General features: G+C 48.2%; 3 protein-coding genes across 3 annotated transcripts in view; 1 reads left to right on the top strand and 2 right to left on the bottom strand.

Annotated features, from left to right (window-relative positions):
- The first annotated feature begins 3,216 nt into the window (after positions 1-3,216).
- LOC106591257 (uncharacterized) overlaps positions 3,217-19,680 on the top strand; it is a 72,396-nt gene continuing 55,932 nt past the window's right edge. Inside the window, exons 1-8 of the mRNA XM_082967225.1 lie at positions 3,217-3,794; positions 5,690-6,250; positions 6,358-6,448; positions 6,822-6,960; positions 7,152-7,201; positions 7,389-7,637; positions 15,161-15,193; positions 15,763-17,536. Of these exons, the coding sequence (XP_082823351.1) occupies positions 6,002-6,250; positions 6,358-6,448; positions 6,822-6,960; positions 7,152-7,201; positions 7,389-7,637; positions 15,161-15,193; positions 15,763-17,536 (2,585 nt within the window). The 5' untranslated portion in view covers positions 3,217-3,794; positions 5,690-6,001. The remainder of the gene's footprint in view (positions 3,795-5,689; positions 6,251-6,357; positions 6,449-6,821; positions 6,961-7,151; positions 7,202-7,388; positions 7,638-15,160; positions 15,194-15,762; positions 17,537-19,680) is intronic.
- Positions 9,884-10,940, bottom strand: LOC145863944 (uncharacterized; the record flags this gene model as incomplete). The annotated part of the gene is made up of 2 exons (XM_082968507.1): positions 10,143-10,940; positions 9,884-9,955 (listed from the first exon to the last, which is right to left on the bottom strand). Coding segments are annotated over exons 1-2 (870 nt in total), but the record flags the coding sequence as incomplete, so codon positions are not given.
- Positions 11,669-13,465, bottom strand: LOC145863945 (uncharacterized; the record flags this gene model as incomplete). The annotated part of the gene is made up of 1 exon (XM_082968509.1): positions 11,669-13,465. A coding segment is annotated over one exon (1,797 nt), but the record flags the coding sequence as incomplete, so codon positions are not given.

Raw genomic sequence — 19,680 nt, forward strand, 5'->3', positions numbered from 1 at the left:
GACCGCGGCAGCTTTCCAATCTTTGGGGATCTCAGACGATACGAAAGAGAGGTTGAACAGGCTAGTAATAGGGGTTGCAACAATTTCGGCGGATAATTTTAAAAAGAGAGGGTCCAGATTGTCTAGTCCGGCTGATTTGTAGGGTCCAGATTTTGCAGCTCTTTCAGAACATCAGCTATCTGGATTTGGGTGAAGGAGAAATGGGGAGGCTTGGGCCAGTTGCTGTGGGGGGTGCAGTGCTGTTGGCCGGGGTAAGGGTAGCCAGGTGGAAAGCATGGCCAGCTGTAGAAAAATGCTTATTGAAATTCTCAATTATCGCGGATTTATCGGTGGTGACAGTGTTTCCTAGCCTCAGTGCAGTGGGCAGCTGGGAAGAGGTGCTCTTATTATCCATGGACTTTACAATGTCCCAGAACTTTTTGGAGTTTGTGCTACAGGATGCAAATTTCTGTTTGAAAAAGCTAGCCTTTGCTTTCCTAACTGCCTGTGTATATTGGTTCCTAACTTCCCTGAAAAGCTGCATATCGCGGGGGCTATTCGATGCTAATGCAGTACGCCACAGGATGTTTTTGTGCTGGTCAAGGGCAGTCAGGTCTGGAGTGAGCCAAGGGCTATATCTGTTTCTGGTTCTACATTTTTTGAATGGGGCATGCTTATTTAAGATGTGAGGAAAGCACTTTTAAAGAATAACCAGGCATCCTCTACTGACAGAATGAGGTCAATATCCTTCCAGGATACCCGGGCCAGGTTGATTAGAAAGGCCTGCTCGCTGAAGTGTTTTAGGGAGCGTTTGACAGTGATGAGGGGTGGTCGTTTGACCGCAGACCCATTACGGACGCAGGCAATGAGGCAGTGATCGCTGAGATCCTGGTTGAAGACAGCAGCGGTGTATTTGGAGGGCAGGTTGGTTAGGATGATATCTATGAGGGTGCCCGTGTTTACGGATTTGGGGTTGTACCTGGTAGGTTCATTGATAATTTGTGTGAGATTGAGGGCATCAAGCTTAGCTTGTAGGATTGCCGGGGTGTTAAGCATGTTCCAGTTTAGGTCACCTAACCGCACAAGCTCTGAAGATAGATGGGGGGCAATCAATTCACATATGGTGTCCAGGGCACAGCTGGGGGCAGAAGGTGGTCTATAGCAAGCGGCAACGGTGAGAGACTTGTTTCTGGAAAGGTGGATTTTTAAAAGTAGAAGCTCAAATTGTTTGGGCACAGACCTGGATAGTAAGACAGAACTCTGCAGGCTATCTCTGCAGTAGATTGCAACTCCGCCCCCTTTGGCAGTTCTATCTTGTTGGAAAATGTTATAATTAGGGATGGAAATTGGTGGTCAGGGTTTTTGGTCTTCCTAAGCCAGGATTCAGACACGGCTAGGACATCCGGGTTGGCAGAGTGTGCTAAGGCAGTGAATAAAACAAACTTAGGGAGGAGGCTTCTAATGTTAAAACCAAGGCTTTTACGGTTACAGAAGTAAAAAATTAGAGCGCCTGGGGAATGGAGTGGAGCTAGACACTGCAGGGCCTGGATTAACCTCTACATCACCGGAGGAACAGAGGAGGGGTAGGGTAAGGGTATGGCTAAAGGCTGTAAGAACTGGTTGTCTAGTACATTCGGAACAGAGAGTAAAAGGAGCAGGTTTCTGGGCACGGTAGAATAGATTCAAGGCATAATGTACAGACAAAGGTATGGTAGGATGTGAATACAGTGGAGGTAAACCAATGCATTGAGTGATGATGAGAGAGATATTGTCTCTAGAAACATTTAAACCAGGTGAGGTCACTGCATGTGTGGGAGGTGGAACTAAAGGGTTAACTAAGGCGTATTGAGCAGGGCCAGAGGCTCTGCAATAATTACTAACCAAAACAGCAATGGACAAGGCATATTGACATTAGGGAGAGGCATGCGTAGCCGAGTGATCATAGGGGTCAAGTGAGTGGCTCGGCGGGCCTTAGATAGGCAGCTAGCGGGCCGGGGCTAGCAAGCTAGCAGAAGGGCCTTAGAGGGACGTCGCGACGGAAGAAGTCTGCTTTAGCCACCTCGTGCTGTTACATCGACAGACCAGTCGTTGTGGATCAGCAGGGCTCCGTGTGGTAAAAGGGTCCAAGCCAATTGGCAAAATAGGTATAATGGCCCAAGAATTTGTCCAATGGGCCTCTTAAGCTAACAGTCCGATATGCTCTAGACAGCTAGCAGGCCGCGGCTAGCAGATGGGCATTCAGGGGACGTCTCGACGGAGGAGCCAGTTGAAAAAAAAAACCTTGGGCGAATTACGTAAGTAATCCAGTCGTGATGGGTCGGCGGGGTCCAGGCCAATTGGCTGATGGACCTCTTCGGCTTGCCGGGAGATGGGCCTAGCAAAGGCTAGCTTCAGGCTAATTGGTTCTTGCTTCGGGACAGAGACGTTAGCCAGGAGTGGCCACTCAGATAGCAGCTAGCTAGCTGCGATGATCCAGGTGAAAAGGTTCAGAACTTGCGGTAGGAATCCGGAGATATGGAGAAAAATAAGTCAGATTTGCTCTGGTTTGAGTTGCGCTGTGCAGACTGGCGAGAGTTGTCCGGGCTAAAGGCAGCTGATGACCGCTAGCAGTGGCTAGCTGACTACTAGCTAGTAGCTAGTTAGCTGGCTAGCTTCTGTTGGGGGTTCCGGTTCAAAGTAAAGAAAATAGCAGATCCGTACCACATTGGGTGAGGCGGATTGCAGGAGAGTATGTTGAAGTTGAGGTTAAGAAGAATATACAAAAATATATGCGAAAAATATGTCAAAAATATATATACAAGGGACAAGACGAGGAACAAAAGACTGACTGCTATGCCATCTTGGATAGACTGCAGGAAATATATTAATATAACAAGTATAACATAAAAAAAAAATCTTTGCTGTCATGAGGTGGGCCGCTAAAATGTTTTGCTGGTGGGCTGGGGGGTACGTTGACCCATGAGGCCCCTCATGATGAGTTTTAAAAAATGGTGGCCCCTACCCCCATCAAAGTTGCCCATCTCTGCTCTAGGGCTAGATGGAATTTGGATTTCTGGTCTCTCTTTCTCTCTTATCCCTCTCCTCACAGCATCACTGCCTCGTGGCTCCACCCTCTTCCCCATCACTCTATCATTTCCAGCTAAACCACCTGGGGGCGCTAGAGACCAGGATAAACGTCCTGCGCCGTTCTTATTATAGCTCAGTGTCAGTGTCTGGGGTGTATCAGAGAAGGCGAAGCCCAACTCCGGTATTTTCCAGCTGGTGGCGTTTTTCGCTCACCAAACGATTAGTTTTTGTATAGAGGTCATTGAGAGTATGGAATTTGGTCAAAAAATTTAACGGCTTAATTGCTACATGAGGCTTATTTGATCGAAAAGAAGTTTGAATAGAAGGTTGTTACAACGGTACGTGACATCCCGGAAACTGCGTATCTGCCCTCTCGGTGTTGTATTCGCTAGGAACCAAACGGGGAGTGACCTACCTGAATTTGTCCAATAAAAAACGATTTTCCATTGCAATACTTTTTTAGTTTCAATACGTTTTGCTACGGTGTGTACCCAAGTGTTCGAAGTCGCGTTCAAAACAACTGGGAACTCATGACGTCGGTGATCTACAGGTCAGAAAGTCGGGCTCTCGAAAGAGACCCGAGTTGGAATTCCGAATTGGATGACCGGTCAAATCGATTTCTCCAAGTTGTTTGAACGCGGCAGGAGATGAGACGCGAGAACCTGGTATGTAAAATTAGTTGAGCAACCCATATGTAATTTGGACCTCCGGACGATCCAACTCGGCTTCTATTGAGCGAGATATAAAAGGTAAGGCGATGATTGTTATGTGTATCCGTAAAGTTGATCATGATTGTTATGCGTTTCCGTAAAGTTGATCATGATTTGTGTGGAAAGTTTTTCAATAGTCTCATCCAAAATGAGTTCCTTCCGCATTCACATCTGTATGCCCGTAGGGAGAGCGCGCCTTCTATATTCGGCTATACAGGCCTAGACGTGTCTTCTCAAAACTAGGCTTAAAACAAGCAAGTAAGCAACAAAGACATTTCATCCTCGAATCCACTGATTTAGCCTAACGCTTTTCACGATGCCAAATGTGTTTTTGTGTGAAAAATAGGTGAAATGTGGAAAGCCAAGCAACTGAACTTCCTCAAACCCGAGACGAATTCATTTGTGCCAACCATAAAATGTTTTGCAACGGAAACTGTTTACTTCAAGTTGTTGTACACCATTCGGAGTGAACCGTTTATGCTATGTTGCCAAACGGTTTGGTGTGAACTAATGCATACGACTCGGCTGCTGATGCTAATTATTTTAAAAAGAAACAACAAAAAATAACTAAACAAGAAATTACGTAAATAACTGATTGTATCTCATGAAAAGAAACATAAATATTATTTTAAAGCTGATCTTGTAAAAAAGAAAAACAACCTGGGTCCTCTTTCCCGATAGCGATGGAATTTAGTCATACTTAGTGTTTTAAGATGTATTTTAACATGCGTTTCCCAAAACATCACGCGGAAATCTAATTAGCATAATAATAATAAAACCATACTCCCTCAATTTAAGATAGAGATATGTTTTTAGCATTGAATGCGTCTGAATATACCGCATCCGCCTATGTATTCTCACAAAATCGTTAGTAGCGTCCGAACGGCCTACAAACTATTATACCCCCCTCTATGGAAAGATGAGACTCTCTCAACTCAAGTTTTTGGCCTTTTCTTTTATGCTAGGCTATGGCATATAACTAAATTCAACAAAAGATTGAAGGTGATGATGATAATAATGTTGATTCAGGTGTCATGATTATGTAAGAAAGGAAGTTGATGATTTGTTGTCATTTTGTTGGATACGCCCCTAAGGCTTTGATTGACAGGTCCTAAATGTGTATGTTTGTGACACAAAAAGAGACCCATTTTGGCAACAATTTTCAATGACAATATTTTAATTCCTTATAATATACTCTTGTGGTGTTATGATGGAGTAGGGCTGTGACAGTTATAACATTTGTGTAAATAATTTATTGTCAAGCAAATCACCAGGATGACTCCAGCAGTGATGTGGTGGTGATGTGGTCACGGCAACAACCTTATTATGGAGATATCATAGTTGTTAGTTATATCAGAATATATTCAACATGTTCAGTCTATACCTTCTGGAACTTAATCTGGAGACTAGCCTAGAGAAATCCGGTCTGTTCATGCTAACTTTCCACTGCTTGTCATACCATCAAGTCAAATTGCGTTTGTCACATGCGCCGAATACAACAGGTGTAGACCTTACAGTGAAATGCTTACTTACAAGCCCGTAACCAACAGTGCAGTTTTAAGAAAAATAAGTGTTAAGTACAAAATAAAAGTAACAAATTATTATAAAGAGCAGCAGTAAAATAACAGTAGCGAGGCTATATACAAGGGGTACTGGTACAGAGTTAATGTGCAGGGGTACAGGTTAGTCGAGGTAATATGTACATGTGGGTAGAGTTAAAGTGACTATGCATAGATAATAAACAGAGAGTAGTAGCAGCAGCGTAAAAGAGGGAGGGGGGGTCAATGCATACAGTCTGACCTTTATGTTTGGCATGACAAGGATTGGCTAGGAATGGAATGTTGGCCACAAACAGACAGGATTTCTCCATGCTAGTACAGTAGAAACTTTAAGTGCAATCAAACCTGTTTTCTCACTTCTCTCTTTGACTACAGGGAGGGTGAGCGTAACCAGAGAGGAGTATCGATCCAAAGCTACAGATGACACTGACTCTATGGGAAACAGATTATCCCTCCTTTCACACGTTGACAATTATTTAACTCAGTGGCTACAGAATAGGTTGATTCTGCCTGAATCTGTAACTCGTTGGCTACAGAATAGGTCTATTTGGCCAGACTGCTTGTCTTCAAATTCTGTAGTGAACTGGCGTAAGTAAACAAGCGTGTTGCAACTAATGCTCTCAGATGTCTGCAGGACCAATCAGCCAGTCAATTGTTGAATCTGACTGACTTCACATTTGACTTGAAATGTCCTCACCAAGCAAACGTTGCATAACGGTCAAAGGCAGAGTGAAAGAGTTTCCTGATGCATTTGAGAAAGAAGGCCAGTTGTTTTGCAGAGCATGTGACAACAAAAAGCCTCTTGATTACCGTAGGAAGTCAAGTTTGACCAGACACTTTGCCTCAGCTCGTCATAAGCAGAAAGCCCGTCAAAAGTGTGAAGAAAATGAGAATGAATGTGAAAGTGAACCTAAAAGGAAACGGACCTCTTCAAGTGTGAGTTGTGCAAAGACGATCCAATAAACATATTTTCAGAATTGACCTTTTATATGCACATAGACGTTTTATCTTCCACAGTATTAGAATATTTATTGTTGTTGCAGATGTGTGAAACCCATCCCATACTGGACCCATCCACAGATAAAGATGCTGAGCCTATGGAAACAAAACAGGAACCCAGTAACCCCTTCACAAGTAAGACAGAACTCTGATTGACCCTGACCCATCTAGAGACAGAGGCATTACATTATTAGAACACTGATTGACCCTCACCCATCTAGAGACAGAGGCATTACATTATTAGAACACTGATTGACCCTCACCCATCTAGAGACAGAGGCATTACATTATTAGAACACTGATTGACCCTGACCCATCTAGAGACAGAGGCATTACATTATTAGAACACTGATTGACCCTCACCCATCTAGAGACCGAGGCACTACATTATTTGGATCATCAGCAGTACTTCATGTGTTGCAGTCCTAACTCAGGGTGTGCTCCAGAAACATTTAAATCCTTCTCCTTCAACCATTTTGTATCCTAATGCTCTCTGTCCCCTTGGTAGGTGGTGATCATGTTCAGGAGGCACTAGGAGAACACAGAGCAGCTCCTCTCCCAGACCCTCCCTCTCTCCAGCCCTCCTTTTCACTCCCCGCTACCCAACCCTCATCTCTTCAGACCTACTCTCTGCCAGCCCCCTCTCGGTAAGAATAGATATATTAATTACATACCATTATTGTAAACATGACTATTGTAAAAAAATATCTATCTGTGTGATATCCCAGGGGTCTTTACCAGCACACGAGTCCAAAAACATCCACAAATTGAACACTATGTACCAAAACTACATTTTTAGTCTGCCTCACAAACACAAAACATGTTTGTCATTTTTCAGACTATCCCACTCCCTTGATGTGAGTGAAAAGAAGAGAGGAGAGGAAAGAGGTAAACCTGTGTGTCTAAGCTGAGGTGTAACTCTGGATATGATCTCCTTGTACAGTAATGTTTACCAGTATTTTATTTGTTTTGTTTTTGCCATTTTAAAAGATGTTCTCTTCTCTATAACATGTGCAGTGTATCAGTGCTTACGTTGGTTTTGTATGTAAGACACCATTTAATTTTTCAACTCCAGATGCTGAGTTTGTGGACAAGTACAGGGCTGAGCTTATTCAGAGAGTTACCATGGTGATGTACATAGCAGATGTCCTGCTCCAGAGGTGTATGATCCATGTTGAGGAGTACTCTAACATCTCTGCTGCCTTGACCAACCAGAGCCAGATGAGGGTGCTGTACAAGGCCTTAGACTCAGGGGGAGTAAAAGTCAAATCAGCCTTCTACAGGATCCTCCAAGAGCAGTATACTTATTTGGTCCAGGATATAGGTAGGTCTCTCTCTCTCTCTCTCTCTCTCTCTCGCTCACGCTCTCTCTCTCTCGCTCTCTCTCTCGCTCTCTCTCTCGCTCTCTCTCTCTCTCTCTCGCTCTCTCTCTCGCTCGCTCTCTCGCTCGCTCTCTCGCTCTCTCTCTCGCTCTCTCTCGCTCTCTCTCTCTTTTGCGCGCTCTCTCTCTCTTTTGCGCGCTCTCTCTCTCTTTTGCGCGCTCTCTCTCTCTTTTGCGCGCTCTCTCTCTCTTTTGCGCGCTCTCTCTTTTGCGCGCTCTCTTGCGCTCTCGCGCTCTCTTTTGCGCTCTCGCGCTCTCTTTTGCGCTCTCGCGCTCTCTTTTGCGCTCTCGCGCTCTCTTTTGCGCTCTCGCGCTCTCTTTTGCGCTCTCGCGCTCTCTTTTGCGCTCTCGCGCTCTCTTTTGCGCTCTCGCGCTCTCTTTTGCGCTCTCGCGCTCTCTTTTGCGCGCTCTCTTTTGCGCTCTCTCTCTCTCTTTTGCGCTCTCTCTCTCTCTTTTGCGCTCTCTCTCTCTCTTTTGCGCTCTCTCTCTCTCTTTTGCGCTCTCTCTCTCTTTTGCGCTCTCTCTCTTTGCGCTCTCTCTCTCGCTCTTTGCGCTCTCTCTCTCGCTCTTTGCGCTCTCTCTCTCTCTCTTTGCGCTCTCTCTCTCTCTCTTTGCGCTCTCTCTCTCTCTCTTTGCGCGCTCTCTCTCTCTTTGCGCGCTCTCTCTCTCTCTTTGCGCGCTCTCTCTCTCTCTTTGCGCGCTCTCTCTCTCTTTGCGCGCTCTCTCTCTCTTTGCGCGCTCTCTCTCTCTCTTTGCGCGCTCTCTCTGTCTTTTGCGCGCTCTCTCTCTCTCTCTGTCTTTTGCGCTCTCTCTCTCTCTCTGTCTTTTGCGCTCTCTCTCTCTCTCTGTCTTTTGCGCTCTCTCTCTCTCTCTGTCTTTTGCGCTCTCTCTCTGTCTTTTGCGCTCTCTCTCTGTCTTTTGCGCGCTCTCTCTGTCTTTTGCGCTCTCTCTCTGTCTTTTGCGCTCTCTCTCTCTCTTTTGCGCTCTCTCTCTCTTTTGCGCTCTCTCTCTCTCTTTTGCGCTCTCGCGCTCTCTTTTGCGCTCTCGCGCTCTCTTTTGCGCTCTCTCTTTTGCGCTCTCTCTCTTTTGCGCTCTCTCTTTTGCGCTCTCTCTCTCTTGCGCTCTCTCTTTTGCGCTCTCTCTTTTGCGCTCTCTCTTTTGCGCTCTCTCTCTCTCTTTTTTGCGCTCTCTCTCTCTCTTTTTTGCGCTCTCTCTCGCTCTCTCTTTTGCGCTCTCTCTTTGCGCTCTCTCGCTCTCTCTTTGCGCTCTCTCTCGCTCTCTCTTTTGCGCTCTCTCTTTTGCGCTCTCTCTTTTGCGCGCTCTCTTGCGCTCTCTCTTTTGCGCTCTCTTGCGCTCTCTCTCTTTTGCGCTCTCTCTCTTTTGCGCTCTCTCTCTTTTGCGCTCTCTCTCTTTTGCGCTCTCTCTCTTTTGCGCGCTCTCTCTTTTGCGCTCTCTCTCTTTTGCGCTCTCTCTCTTTTGCGCTCTCTCTCTTTTGCGCTCTCTCTCTTTTGCGCGCTCTCTCATTTGCGCGCTCTCTCGCTCGCTCTCTTTTGCGCGCTCTTTCGCTCGCTCTCTTTTGCGCGCTCTTTCGCTCGCTCTCTTTTGCGCGCTCTTTCGCTCGCTCTCTTTTGCGCGCTCTTTCGCTCGCTCTCTTTCGCTCGCTCTCTTTTGCGTGCTCTCTTTCGCGTGCTCTCTTGCGCTCGCTCTCTTGCGCTCGCTCTCTTGCGCTCGCTCTCTTGCGCTCGCTCTCTTGCGCTCGCTCTCTTGCGCTCGCTCTCTTTTGCGCGCTCTCTTGCGCTCGCTCTCTTTTGCGCGCTCGCTCTCTTTTGCGCGCTCGCTCTCTTTTGCGCGCTCTCTTGCGCTCGCTCTCTTGCGCGCGCTCTCTTTTGCGCGCTCGCTCTCTTTTGCGCGCTCTCTTGCGCTCGCTCTCTTTTGCGCGCTCTCTTGCGCTCGCTCTCTTTTGCGCGCTCTCTTGCGCTCGCTCTCTTTTGCGCGCTCTCTTGCGCTCGCTCTCTTTTGCGCGCTCTCTTGCGCTCGTTCTCTTTTGCGCGCTCTCTTGCGCTCGCTCTCTTTTGCGCGCTCTCTTGCGCTCGCTCGCTCTCGCTCTCTTGCTCGCTCGCTCTCGCTCTCTCTTGCTCGCTCGCTCTCGCTCTCTCTTGCTCGCTCTCGCTCTCGCTCTCTCTTGCTCGCTCGCTCTCGCTCTCTCTCGCTCTCTCTTGCTCGCTCTCGCTCTCTCTTGCTCGCTCTCGCTCTCTCTTGCTCGCTCTCGCTCTTTTGCGCGCTCTCGCTCTCTATTGCTCGCTCGCTCTTTTGCGCGCTCTCGCCCTCTCTTTTGCGCTCTCTCTCTCTTGCGCGCTCTCTTTTGCGCTCTCTCTCTCTCTTTTGCGCGCTCTCTTTTGCGCTCTCTCTCTTTTGCGCGCTGTCTCGCTCTCGATCTCTCTCTTTTGCGCTCTCTCTCTCTTTTGCGCTCTCTCTCTCTCTCTTTTGCGCTCTCTCTCTCTCGTGCTCTCTCGTGCTCTCTCTCTCTCTCGTGCTCTCTCTCTCTCGCTCTCTCTCTTTTGCGCGCTCTCTCTCTCTTTTGCGCGCTCTCTCTCTCTTTTGCGCGCTCTCTCTCTCTTTTGCGCGCTCTCTCTCTTTTGCGCGCGCTCTCTCTCTTTTGCGCGCGCTCTCTCTCTTTTGCGCGCGCTCTCTCTCTTTTGCGCGCGCTCTCTCTCTTTTGCGCGCGCTCTCTCTCTTTTGCGCGCGCTCTCTTTTGCGCGCGCTCTCTTTTTTGCGCTCTCTCTTTTTTGCGCTCTCTCTCTTGCTCTCTCTCTCCCTCTCTCTTGCTCTCTCTCTCCCTCTCTCTTGCTCTCTCTCCCTCTCTCTTGCGCTCTCTCTCTCTTTTGCGCTCTCTCTCTCTTTTGTTCTCTTTCTCTCTCTCTTGCGTGCTCTCTTGCGCTCTCTCTCTTTTGCGCGCTCTCTTGCGCTCTCTCTTTTGCGCGCTCTCTTGCGCTCTCTCTTTTGCGCGCTCTCTTGCGCTCTCTCTTTTGCGCGCTCTCTTGCGCTCTCTCTTTTGCGCGCTCTCTTGCGCTCTCTCTTTTGCGCGCTCTCTTGCGCTCTCTCTTTTGCGCGCTCTCTTGCGCTCTCTCTTTTGCGCTCTCTCTTTTGCGCTCTCTCTTTTGCGCGCTCTTTTGCGCGCTCTCTCTTTTGCGCTCTCTTTTGCGCGCTCTCTCTTTTGCGCGCTCTCGCGCGCTCTCTCTTTTGCATGCTCTCTTTTGCGCGCTCTTTCGCTCGCTCTCTTTTGCGCGCTCTTTCGCTCGCTCTCTTTTGCGCGCTCTTTTGCTCGTTCTCTTTTGCGCTCTCTTGCGCTCGCTCTCTTTTGCGCGCTCTCTTGCGCTCGCTCTCTTTTGCGCGCTCTCTTGCGCTCGCTCTCTTTTGCGCGCTCTCTTTTGCGCGCTCTCTTGCGCTCGCTCTCTCTTGCGCGCTCTCTTGCGCTCGCTCTCTCTTGCTCGCAATCGCTCTCGCTCTCTCTTGCTCGCAATCGCTCTCGCTCTCTCTTGCTCGCTCGCTCTCGCTCTCTCTTGCTCGCTCGCTCTCGCTCTCTCTTGCTCGCTCTCGCTCTCTCTTGCTCGCTCTCTCTTGCTCGCTCTCTCTTGCTCGCTCTCTCTTGCTCGCTCTCTCGCTCTCGCTCTCTCTTGCTCGCTTTCGCTCTCTCTTGCTCGCTCGCTCTTTTGCGCGCTCTCTTTTGCGCTCTCTCTCTCTCTTTTGCGCGCTCTCTTTTGCGCTCTCTCTCTCTCTTTTGCGCGCTCTCTTTTGCGCTCTCTCTCTCTCTTTTGCGCGCTCTCTTTTGCGCTCTCTCTCTTTTGCGCGCTCTCGATCTCTCTCTTTTGCGCTCTCTCTCTCTTTTGCGCTCTCTCTCTCTCTTTTGCGCTCTCTCTCTCTCTTTTGCGCTCTCTCTCTCTCTTTTGCGCTCTCTCTCTCTCTTTTGCGCTCTCTCTCTCGTGCTCTCTCTCTCTCGTGCTCTCTCTCTCTCTCGTGCTCTCTCTCTCTCTCGTGCTCTCTCTCTTTTGCGCGCTCTCTCTCTCTTTTGCGCGCTCTCTCTCTCTTTTGCGCGCGCTCTCTCTCTTTTGCGCGCGCTCTCTCTCTTTTGCGCGCGCTCTCTCTTTTGCGCGCGCTCTCTCTTTTGCGCGCGCTCTCTCTTTTGCGCGCGCTCTCTCTTTTGCGCGCGCTCTCTCTTTTGCGCGCGCTCTCTCTTTTGCGCGCGCTCTTTTGCGCGCTCTTTTGCGCGCTCTCTTTTGCGCGCTCTCTTTTGCGCGCTCTTTCGCTCGCTCTCTTTTGCGCGCTCTCTTTTGCGTGCTCTCTTGCGCTCGCTCTCTTGCGCTCGCTCTCTTTTGCGCGCTCTCTTGCGCTCGCTCTCTTTTGCGCGCTCTCTTGCGCTCGCTCTCTTGCGCTCGCGCTCTCTTGCGCTCGCGCTCTCTTGCGCTCGCGCTCTCTTGCGCTCGCGCTCTCTTGCGCTCGCTCGCCCTCTCTTGCTCGCTCGCTCTCGCTCTCTCTTGCTCGCTCTCGCTCTCGCTCTCTCTTGCTCGCTCTCGCTCTCGCTCTCTCTTGCTCGCTCTCGCTCTCGCTCTCTCTTGCTCGCTCTCGCTCTCTCTTGCTCGCTCTCGCTCTCTCTTGCTCGCTCTCTCCCTTGCGCTCTCTCTCTCTCTCTTTTGCGCTCTCTCTCTCTCTTTTGCGCTCTCTCTCTCTCTTTTGCGCGCTCTCTCTTGCTCGCTCTCTCGCTCTCTCTCTTTTGCGCGCGCGCGCGCTCTCTCTCTCTTTTGCGCACGCGCTCTCTCTCTCTTCTGCGCACGCGCGCTCTCTCTCTTGCGCGCGCGCTCTCTCTCTTTTGCGCGCGCGCTCTCTCTCTTTTGCGCGCGCGCTCTCTCTCTTTTGCGCGCGAGCTCTCTCTTTTGCGCGCGAGCTCGCTCTCGCTTTTGCTCTCGCTCGCTCTCGCTCTTTTGCTCTCGCTCTCTCTCGCTTGCTCTCGCTCTTTTGCTTTCGCTCGCTCTTTTGCTCTCGCTCGCTCTCGCTCTTTTGCTTTCGCTCGCTCTTTTGCTCTCGCTCGCTCTCGCTCTTTTGCTCTCGCTCTTTTGCTCTCGCGCTCTCGCTCTTTTGCTCTCGCTCTTTTGCTCTCGCTCTTTTGCTCTCGCTCGCTCGCTCTCGCTCTTTTGCTCTCGCTCGCTCGCTCTCGCTCTTTTGCTCTCGCTCGCTCGCTCTCGCTCTTTTGCTCTCGCTCGCTCGCTCTCGCTCTTTTGCGCTCGCTCGCTCTCGCTCTTTTGCTCTCGCTCGCTCGCTCTCGCTCTTTTGCTCTCGCTCGCTCGCTCTCGCTCTTTTGCTCTCGCTCGCTCGCTCTCGCTCTTTTGCTCTCGCACGCTCGCTCTCGCTCTTTTGCTCTCGCACGCTTGCTCGCTCTCGCGCTTTTGCGCTCGCTCTTTTGCTCTCTCTCGCTCTTTTGCTCGCTCTCGCTCTTTTGCGCTCGCTCGCTCTCGCTCTTTTGCGCTCGCTCGCTCTCGCTCTTTTGCGCTCGCTCGCTCTCGCTCTTTTGCTCTCGCTCTCGCTCTTTTGCTCTCGCTCGCTCGCTCTCGCTCTTTTGCTCTCGCTCGCTCGCGCTCTTTTGCTCTCGCTCGCTCGCTCTCGCTCTTTTGCTCTCGCTCGCTTGCTCGCTCTCGCGCTTTTGCGCTCGCTCTTTTGCTCTCGCGCTTTTGCGCTCGCTCTTTTGCTCTCGCGCTTTTGCGCTCGCTCTTTTGCTCTCGCGCTTTTGCGCTCGCTCTTTTGCTCTCGCTCGCTCTCGCTCTTTTGCTCACGCTCGCTCGCTCGCTCTCGCTCTTTTGCTCTCGCTCTTTTGCTCTCGCTCTTTTGCTCTCGCTCGCTCTCGCTCTTTTGCTCTCGCTCTTTTGCGCTCGCTCGCTCTCGCTCTTTTGCTTTCGCTCGCTCTTTTGCTCTCGCTCTCTCTCGCTTGCTCTCGCTCTTTTGCTCTCGCTCGCTCTCGCTCTTTTGCTTTCGCTCGCTCTTTTGCTCTCGCTCGCTCTCGCTCTTTTGCTTTCGCTCGCTCTTTTGCTCTCGCTCGCTCTCGCTCTTTTGCTCTCGCTCTTTTGCTCTCGCGCTCTCGCTCTTTTGCTCTCGCTCTTTTGCTCTCGCTCTTTTGCTCTCGCTCTTTTGCTCTCGCTCTTTTGCTCTCGCTCGCTCTCACTCGCTCGCTCTCGCTCTTTTGCTCTCGCTCGCTCGCTCTCGCTCTTTTGCTCTCGCTCGCTCGCTCTCGCTCTTTTGCTCTCGCTCGCTCGCTCTCGCTCTTTTGCTCTCGCTCGCTCGCTCTCGCTCTTTTGCTCTCGCGCTCTCGCTCTTTTGCTCTCGCGCTCTCGCTCTTTTGCTCTCGCACGCTCGCTCTCGCTCTTTTGCTCTCGCACGCTTGCTCGCTCTCGCGCTTTTGCGCTCGCTCTTTTGCTCTCTCTCGCTCTTTTGCTCGCTCTCGCTCTTTTGCGCTCGCTCGCTCTCGCTCTTTTGCGCTCGCTCGCTCTCGCTCTTTTGCGCTCGCTCGCTCTCGCTCTTTTGCGCTCGCTCGCTCTGGCTCTTTTGCTCTCGCTCTCGCTCTTTTGCTCTCGCTCGCTCGCTCTCGCTCTTTTGCTCTCGCTCGCTCGCGCTCTTTTGCTCTCGCTCGCTCGCTCTCGCTCTTTTGCTCTCGCTCGCTTGCTCGCTCTCGCGCTTTTGCGCTCGCTCTTTTGCTCTCGCGCTTTTGCGCTCGCTCTTTTGCTCTCGCGCTCTTGCGCTCGCTCTTTTGCTCTCGCGCTCTTGCGCTCGCTCTTTTGCTCTCGCTCGCTCTCGCTCGCTCGCTCTCGCTCTTTTGCTCTCGCTCTTTTGCTCTCGCTCTTTTGCTCTCGCTCTTTTGCGCTCGCTCGCTCTCGCTCTTTTGCGCTCGCTCTCTCGCTCTCTCGCTCTTTTGCTCTCGCTCGCTCTCGCTCTTTTGCTCTCGCTCGCTTGCTCGCTCTCGCGCTTTTGCGCTCGCTCTTTTGCTCTCGCTCGCTCTTTTGCTCGCTCTCGCTCTTTTGCGCTCGCTCGCTCGTTCGCGCTCGCTCGCTCGCTCTCGCTCTTTTGCTCTCGCTCTTTTGCGCTCGCTCGCTCTCGCTCTTTTGCGCTCGCTCTCTCGCTCTCTCTCGCTCTTTTGCGCTCGCTCGCTCTCGCTCTTTTGCGCTCGCTCGCTCTCGCTCTTTTGCGCTCGCTCGCTCTTTTGCGCTCTCGCTCTTTTGCGCTCTCTCGCTCTTTTGTGCTCTCGCTCTTTTGTGCTCTCGCTCTTTTGCTCTCGCTCTTTTGCTCTCGCTCTTTGCTCTTTTGCTCTCGCTCTTTTGCTCTCGCTCTCTCTTTTGCTCGCTCTCTCTCTCTTTTGCTCTCTCTCTCTCTTTTGCTCGCTCTCTCTCATTTATATGTAATTAAAAGTTGTATCTCGTACGTTACAGGTGTGGACTTTGATGGACAGACTAGGCGCAAAGGTATGTCTGAGAAGAATAGAACAACACATCAGATGATTTACGTGATCCAGTGTTATCCAACCCCCCCTACCCGATGAGTTGGATATTTGAATCAGCTGTGTAGTGCTAGGGCAGGATTTCAAAATTAAACAGAGGGCCTCACAGAGACAGAGGGCTACCATGTGTGATACCCCAGTTGCCCAGCACTGTATTAGATCTTCCCCATTGTACAGAGAAATTGAGAATTCATAAAGCACTGAACATAGCAACCTGGTGATAAGGATCAGACATGTATGTGCTGTTTGATAAATCAAAAACACAACAAAAAATGTAATGAGAACCTTAATTAGGTTTTTAGGCCTCGAATCTGGTCGAGCAGGTAACACTCTTGTCTACGGAACCATATATTTCCCCCTGTGGCAAGAATGCCAATTCAATCCCTGCATGAGCCCTACGCAATTATTCTACCTAAACTCCGGTTGTATCCTGTCATAAAAACGTTATTCTTTTTTTTTTTTTTTACTAAATGAGTTTAGAATTCTCCTTTAAAATGTGGTGTTCATTATTTGTTTGGTCTTTTTTTTTTGCAGTGGATGTCATACAGAGAGTTAAAGAGGAATATAAAGCCAGTCTGAAAAACAAGTTTAGATTTCTGTCTAAAGGCACTGCAGTGGAACAAACTCCCCTCAACAGCATCTACACACAGCTCTACATCACACAAGGAAAGAGTGAAGGGGTTAATAAAGAACATGAGATTCGACAGATTGAATGTACATCCAAGAGAAAAACATTCATGGACACTCCAATCAACTGCAACGACATCTTCAAACCCTTACCTGGACAGAAGAAAGAGATCAGAACTGTAATGACGAAGGGCATCACTGGCATTGGAAAAACAGTTTCAGTCCAGAAATTCATCCTCGACTGGGCAGAAGGAAAAGCCAATCAGGATGTTGATTTCATCTTTGTGCTCCCTTTCAGAGAGCTGAATCTGATTAAAGACGATCAGTACAGTCTTCATAGACTTTTGAATGACTTCCATCCTGAACTTAGAGAGATAGAAGATGCACAGAAATACGATGACTATGAAGTCATGTTCATTTTTGACGGTCTGGATGAAAGCAGACTACCATTAGGGTTTCATCAAAACAAGAAGTTGAGTGATCTAACTGAGACATCATCAGTTGACAGGTTGATGACAAACCTCATTGAGGGGAATCTACTCCCCGACGCTCTCCTCTGGATAACCTCCAGACCAGCAGCAGCCAATCAGGTTCCCCATGAGTACATCAACAAGGTGACAGAAGTACGAGGGTTCAATGACAAACAGAAAGAAGAATACTTTGAGAAGAATGTTGAGGATGAGAAGCTGGCCAGCAGAATCATCTCACACATTAATACATCAAGGAGCCTCCACATCATGTGCCACATACCAGTCTTCTGTTGGATTACTGCCAGGGTTCTTGAGCAAATGTTGAGTGATGATGAGAGTGGAGAGATCACAACTCTGACTGAGATGTACAATCACTTCCTGCTCATTCAGACAAACCTGAAAAGCAAGAAGTATGATGGGAAAAATGAGACGGATCTGGACATAATCATAGAACAAAACAAAGAAACCATTCTCAAACTGGCACAACTTGCATTTAAACAGCTGGTGAAGGGCAATCTCATATTCTCTAAGAAAGACCTGGAGGAATGTGGCATTGATGTCAGTGAAGCCTCAGTGTACTCTGGGTTTTGCACAGAAATCTTGAAAGAAGAGTGTGTGTTGTATCAGAAGGTGTACTGCTTTGTTCACCTGAGTTTCCAGGAGTTCCTTGCTTCTCTGTATGTGTTCCACTGCTGTGTGAGCAAGAACATCAAGGCCCTGGATTCTTTCATTGGGGATGTGTCTTCAGAGCTGTCATTGCATGAGCTGCTGAAGATGATAGTGGATAAAGCCTTGGAGCGTGCACACATGGACCTGTTCCTCCGCTTTCTTCTTGGCATCTCAATGGAATCCAACCAGCGACTGTTACAAGGCCTACTGCCACAGACAGAGACCAGCTCAGAGACTGTTGAGGAAATGAAGAAATACCTCAGGGAGCCAAACGTAGAGCAAGTCTCACCTGATAGGTACATCAATCTACTCGTCTGCTTGACTGAGATGAAAGATGATTCAGTACATGAGGACATTAACAACTTCCTGAAGTCAGGAAATCAAACAGGAAATGAACTGTCACCTGTTGCCTGCTCAGCATTGGTCAATGCTCTGCTGATGTCAAAGGGCGTGCTGGATGAGTTAGACCTGCGGAGATACAACACATCTGAGGAGGGGCGTTTGAGACTGATCCCAGCTGTGAAGAAATGTAGAAAGGCAATGTAAGTAATACTGTATTGATGTATTTGGTATTTTATTAGGATCCCCATTAGCTGTTGCAAAAGCAGCAGCTACTCTTCCTGGGGTCCACATAAAACATGATTCATAATACGGAATGACATAATACAGAACATCATTAGACAGCTCAAGGACAGAACTACATACATTTTTAAAAAGGTGCACACAGCCTACATCTCAATGCATACACACAAACTATCTAGGTCAAATAGTGGAGTTGTGCCGCGAGGTGTTTCTTTATCTGTTTTTTGATACCAGGTTTGCTGTTTATTTGAGCAATATGAGATTGAAGGAAGTTCCATGCAATAAGGGCTCTATATAATACTGTACGTTTTCTTGAATTTGTTCGGGATTTGGGGACTATGGAAAGACCTCTGGTGGCATGTCTGGTGGGATAAGTGTGTGTGTCAGAGCTGTGTATAAGTTGACTATGCAAACAATTTGGGATTTTCAACACATTGTTTCTTATAAAAAGAAGTGATGCAGTCAGTCTCTCCTCAACTCTTGGCCAAGAGAGACTGGCATGAATAGTATTTATATCAGCCCTCTGATTACAATTAAGAGCAAAATGTGCCACTCTGTTCTGGGCCAGCTGCAGCTTAACCTCTTGGGGCTAGGTGGGACGCTAGCGTGCCACCCGTGGTGCACTCCATCAACAGCAGGTGCATTTCAAGAGCGGCAAATTTGAATCCAAATAAATGTCAAAATTCAAATTTTTCAAAAATACAACTATTTTACACCATTTGAAAGATAAACATCTCCTTAATCTAACCACGTTTTACGATTTCAAAAAGGTTTTACGGCGAAAGCATAAATTTAGAGTATGTTAGGACAGTACATTTACAAGAGTTGTGTGTAATGTTTTGTCAAGTCAAAGACAGGGTCACCAAAACCATAAAACCAGCTAAAATGATGCACTAACCTTTTACAATCTCCATCAGATGACACTCCTAGGACATTATGTTAGACAATGCATGCATTTTTAGTTCTATCAAGTTCATATTTATATCCAAAAACAGCGTTTTACTATGGCATTGATGTTGAGGAAATCGTTTCCCTCCAATAACCGGCAGTCAAGTCAGCGTCACAAATTAAATAATTAAAATTAGAAAACATTGGTAAAATATTATATTGTCATTTAAAGAATTATAGATTTACATCTCTTGAACGCAATCAACTTGCCAGATTTAAAAATAACCTTACTGGGAAATCACACTTTGCAATAATCTGAGCACTGCGCCCAGAAAAATACGCGTTGCGATACAGACTAGACGTCATGTTGGGGAGATCTAAAATCGAAAATACTATGTAAATAATCCATTACCTTTGATTCTCTTCATCAGATGTCACTTCCAGGTATCACAGGTCCATAACGAATGTAGTTTTGTTCAAAAAAGCTCATCATTTATGTCCAAAAATCTCCGTCTCGTTAGCACATGATGTAAGCCAGCCGGACTTCTCGTCATGAACGAGGGGAAAAAATATATTTCCGTTCGTTCAAACATGTCAAACGTTGTATAGCATAAATCATTAGGGCCTTTTTTAACCAGAACATGAATAATATTCAAGGTGGACGAATGCATACTCTTTTATAACGTATTGGAACGAGGGTACCCAACATGAACTCGCGCGCCAGGTGTCTAATGGGACATCATCGTTCCATGGCTCTTGTTCGGTCAGATCTCCCTCCAGAAGACTCAAAACACTTTGTAAAGGCTGGTGACATCTAGTGGAAGCAATAGGAAGTGCCAAAATATTCCTAAGCCCCTGTGTTTTTCAATGGGATAGGTTTAAAGTCAATACAACACATCAGGAATCCACTTCCTGTCAGAAAATGTCTCAGGGTTTTGCCTGCCAAATGAGTTCTGTTATACTCACAGACACCATTCAAACAGTTTTAGAAACTTTAGAGTGTTTTCTATCCATATATAATAAGTATATGCATATTCTAGTTACTGGGTAGGATTAGTAACCAGATTAAATCGGGTACATTTTTTTTATCCAGACGTGCAAATGCTGCCCCCTAGACCCAACAGGTTAACTAGGTATTTTCTTGCAGCACTGGACCACACTACTGGACAATAATCGAGTTTAGACAACTAGAGCCTGCAGAACTTGCTTTTTGGAG

Source organism: Salmo salar, chromosome 02 (genome assembly GCF_965601325.2).
Source record: "Salmo salar chromosome 02, fSalSal1, whole genome shotgun sequence".
Classification (NCBI taxonomy): Eukaryota; Metazoa; Chordata; class Actinopteri; order Salmoniformes; family Salmonidae; genus Salmo; species Salmo salar.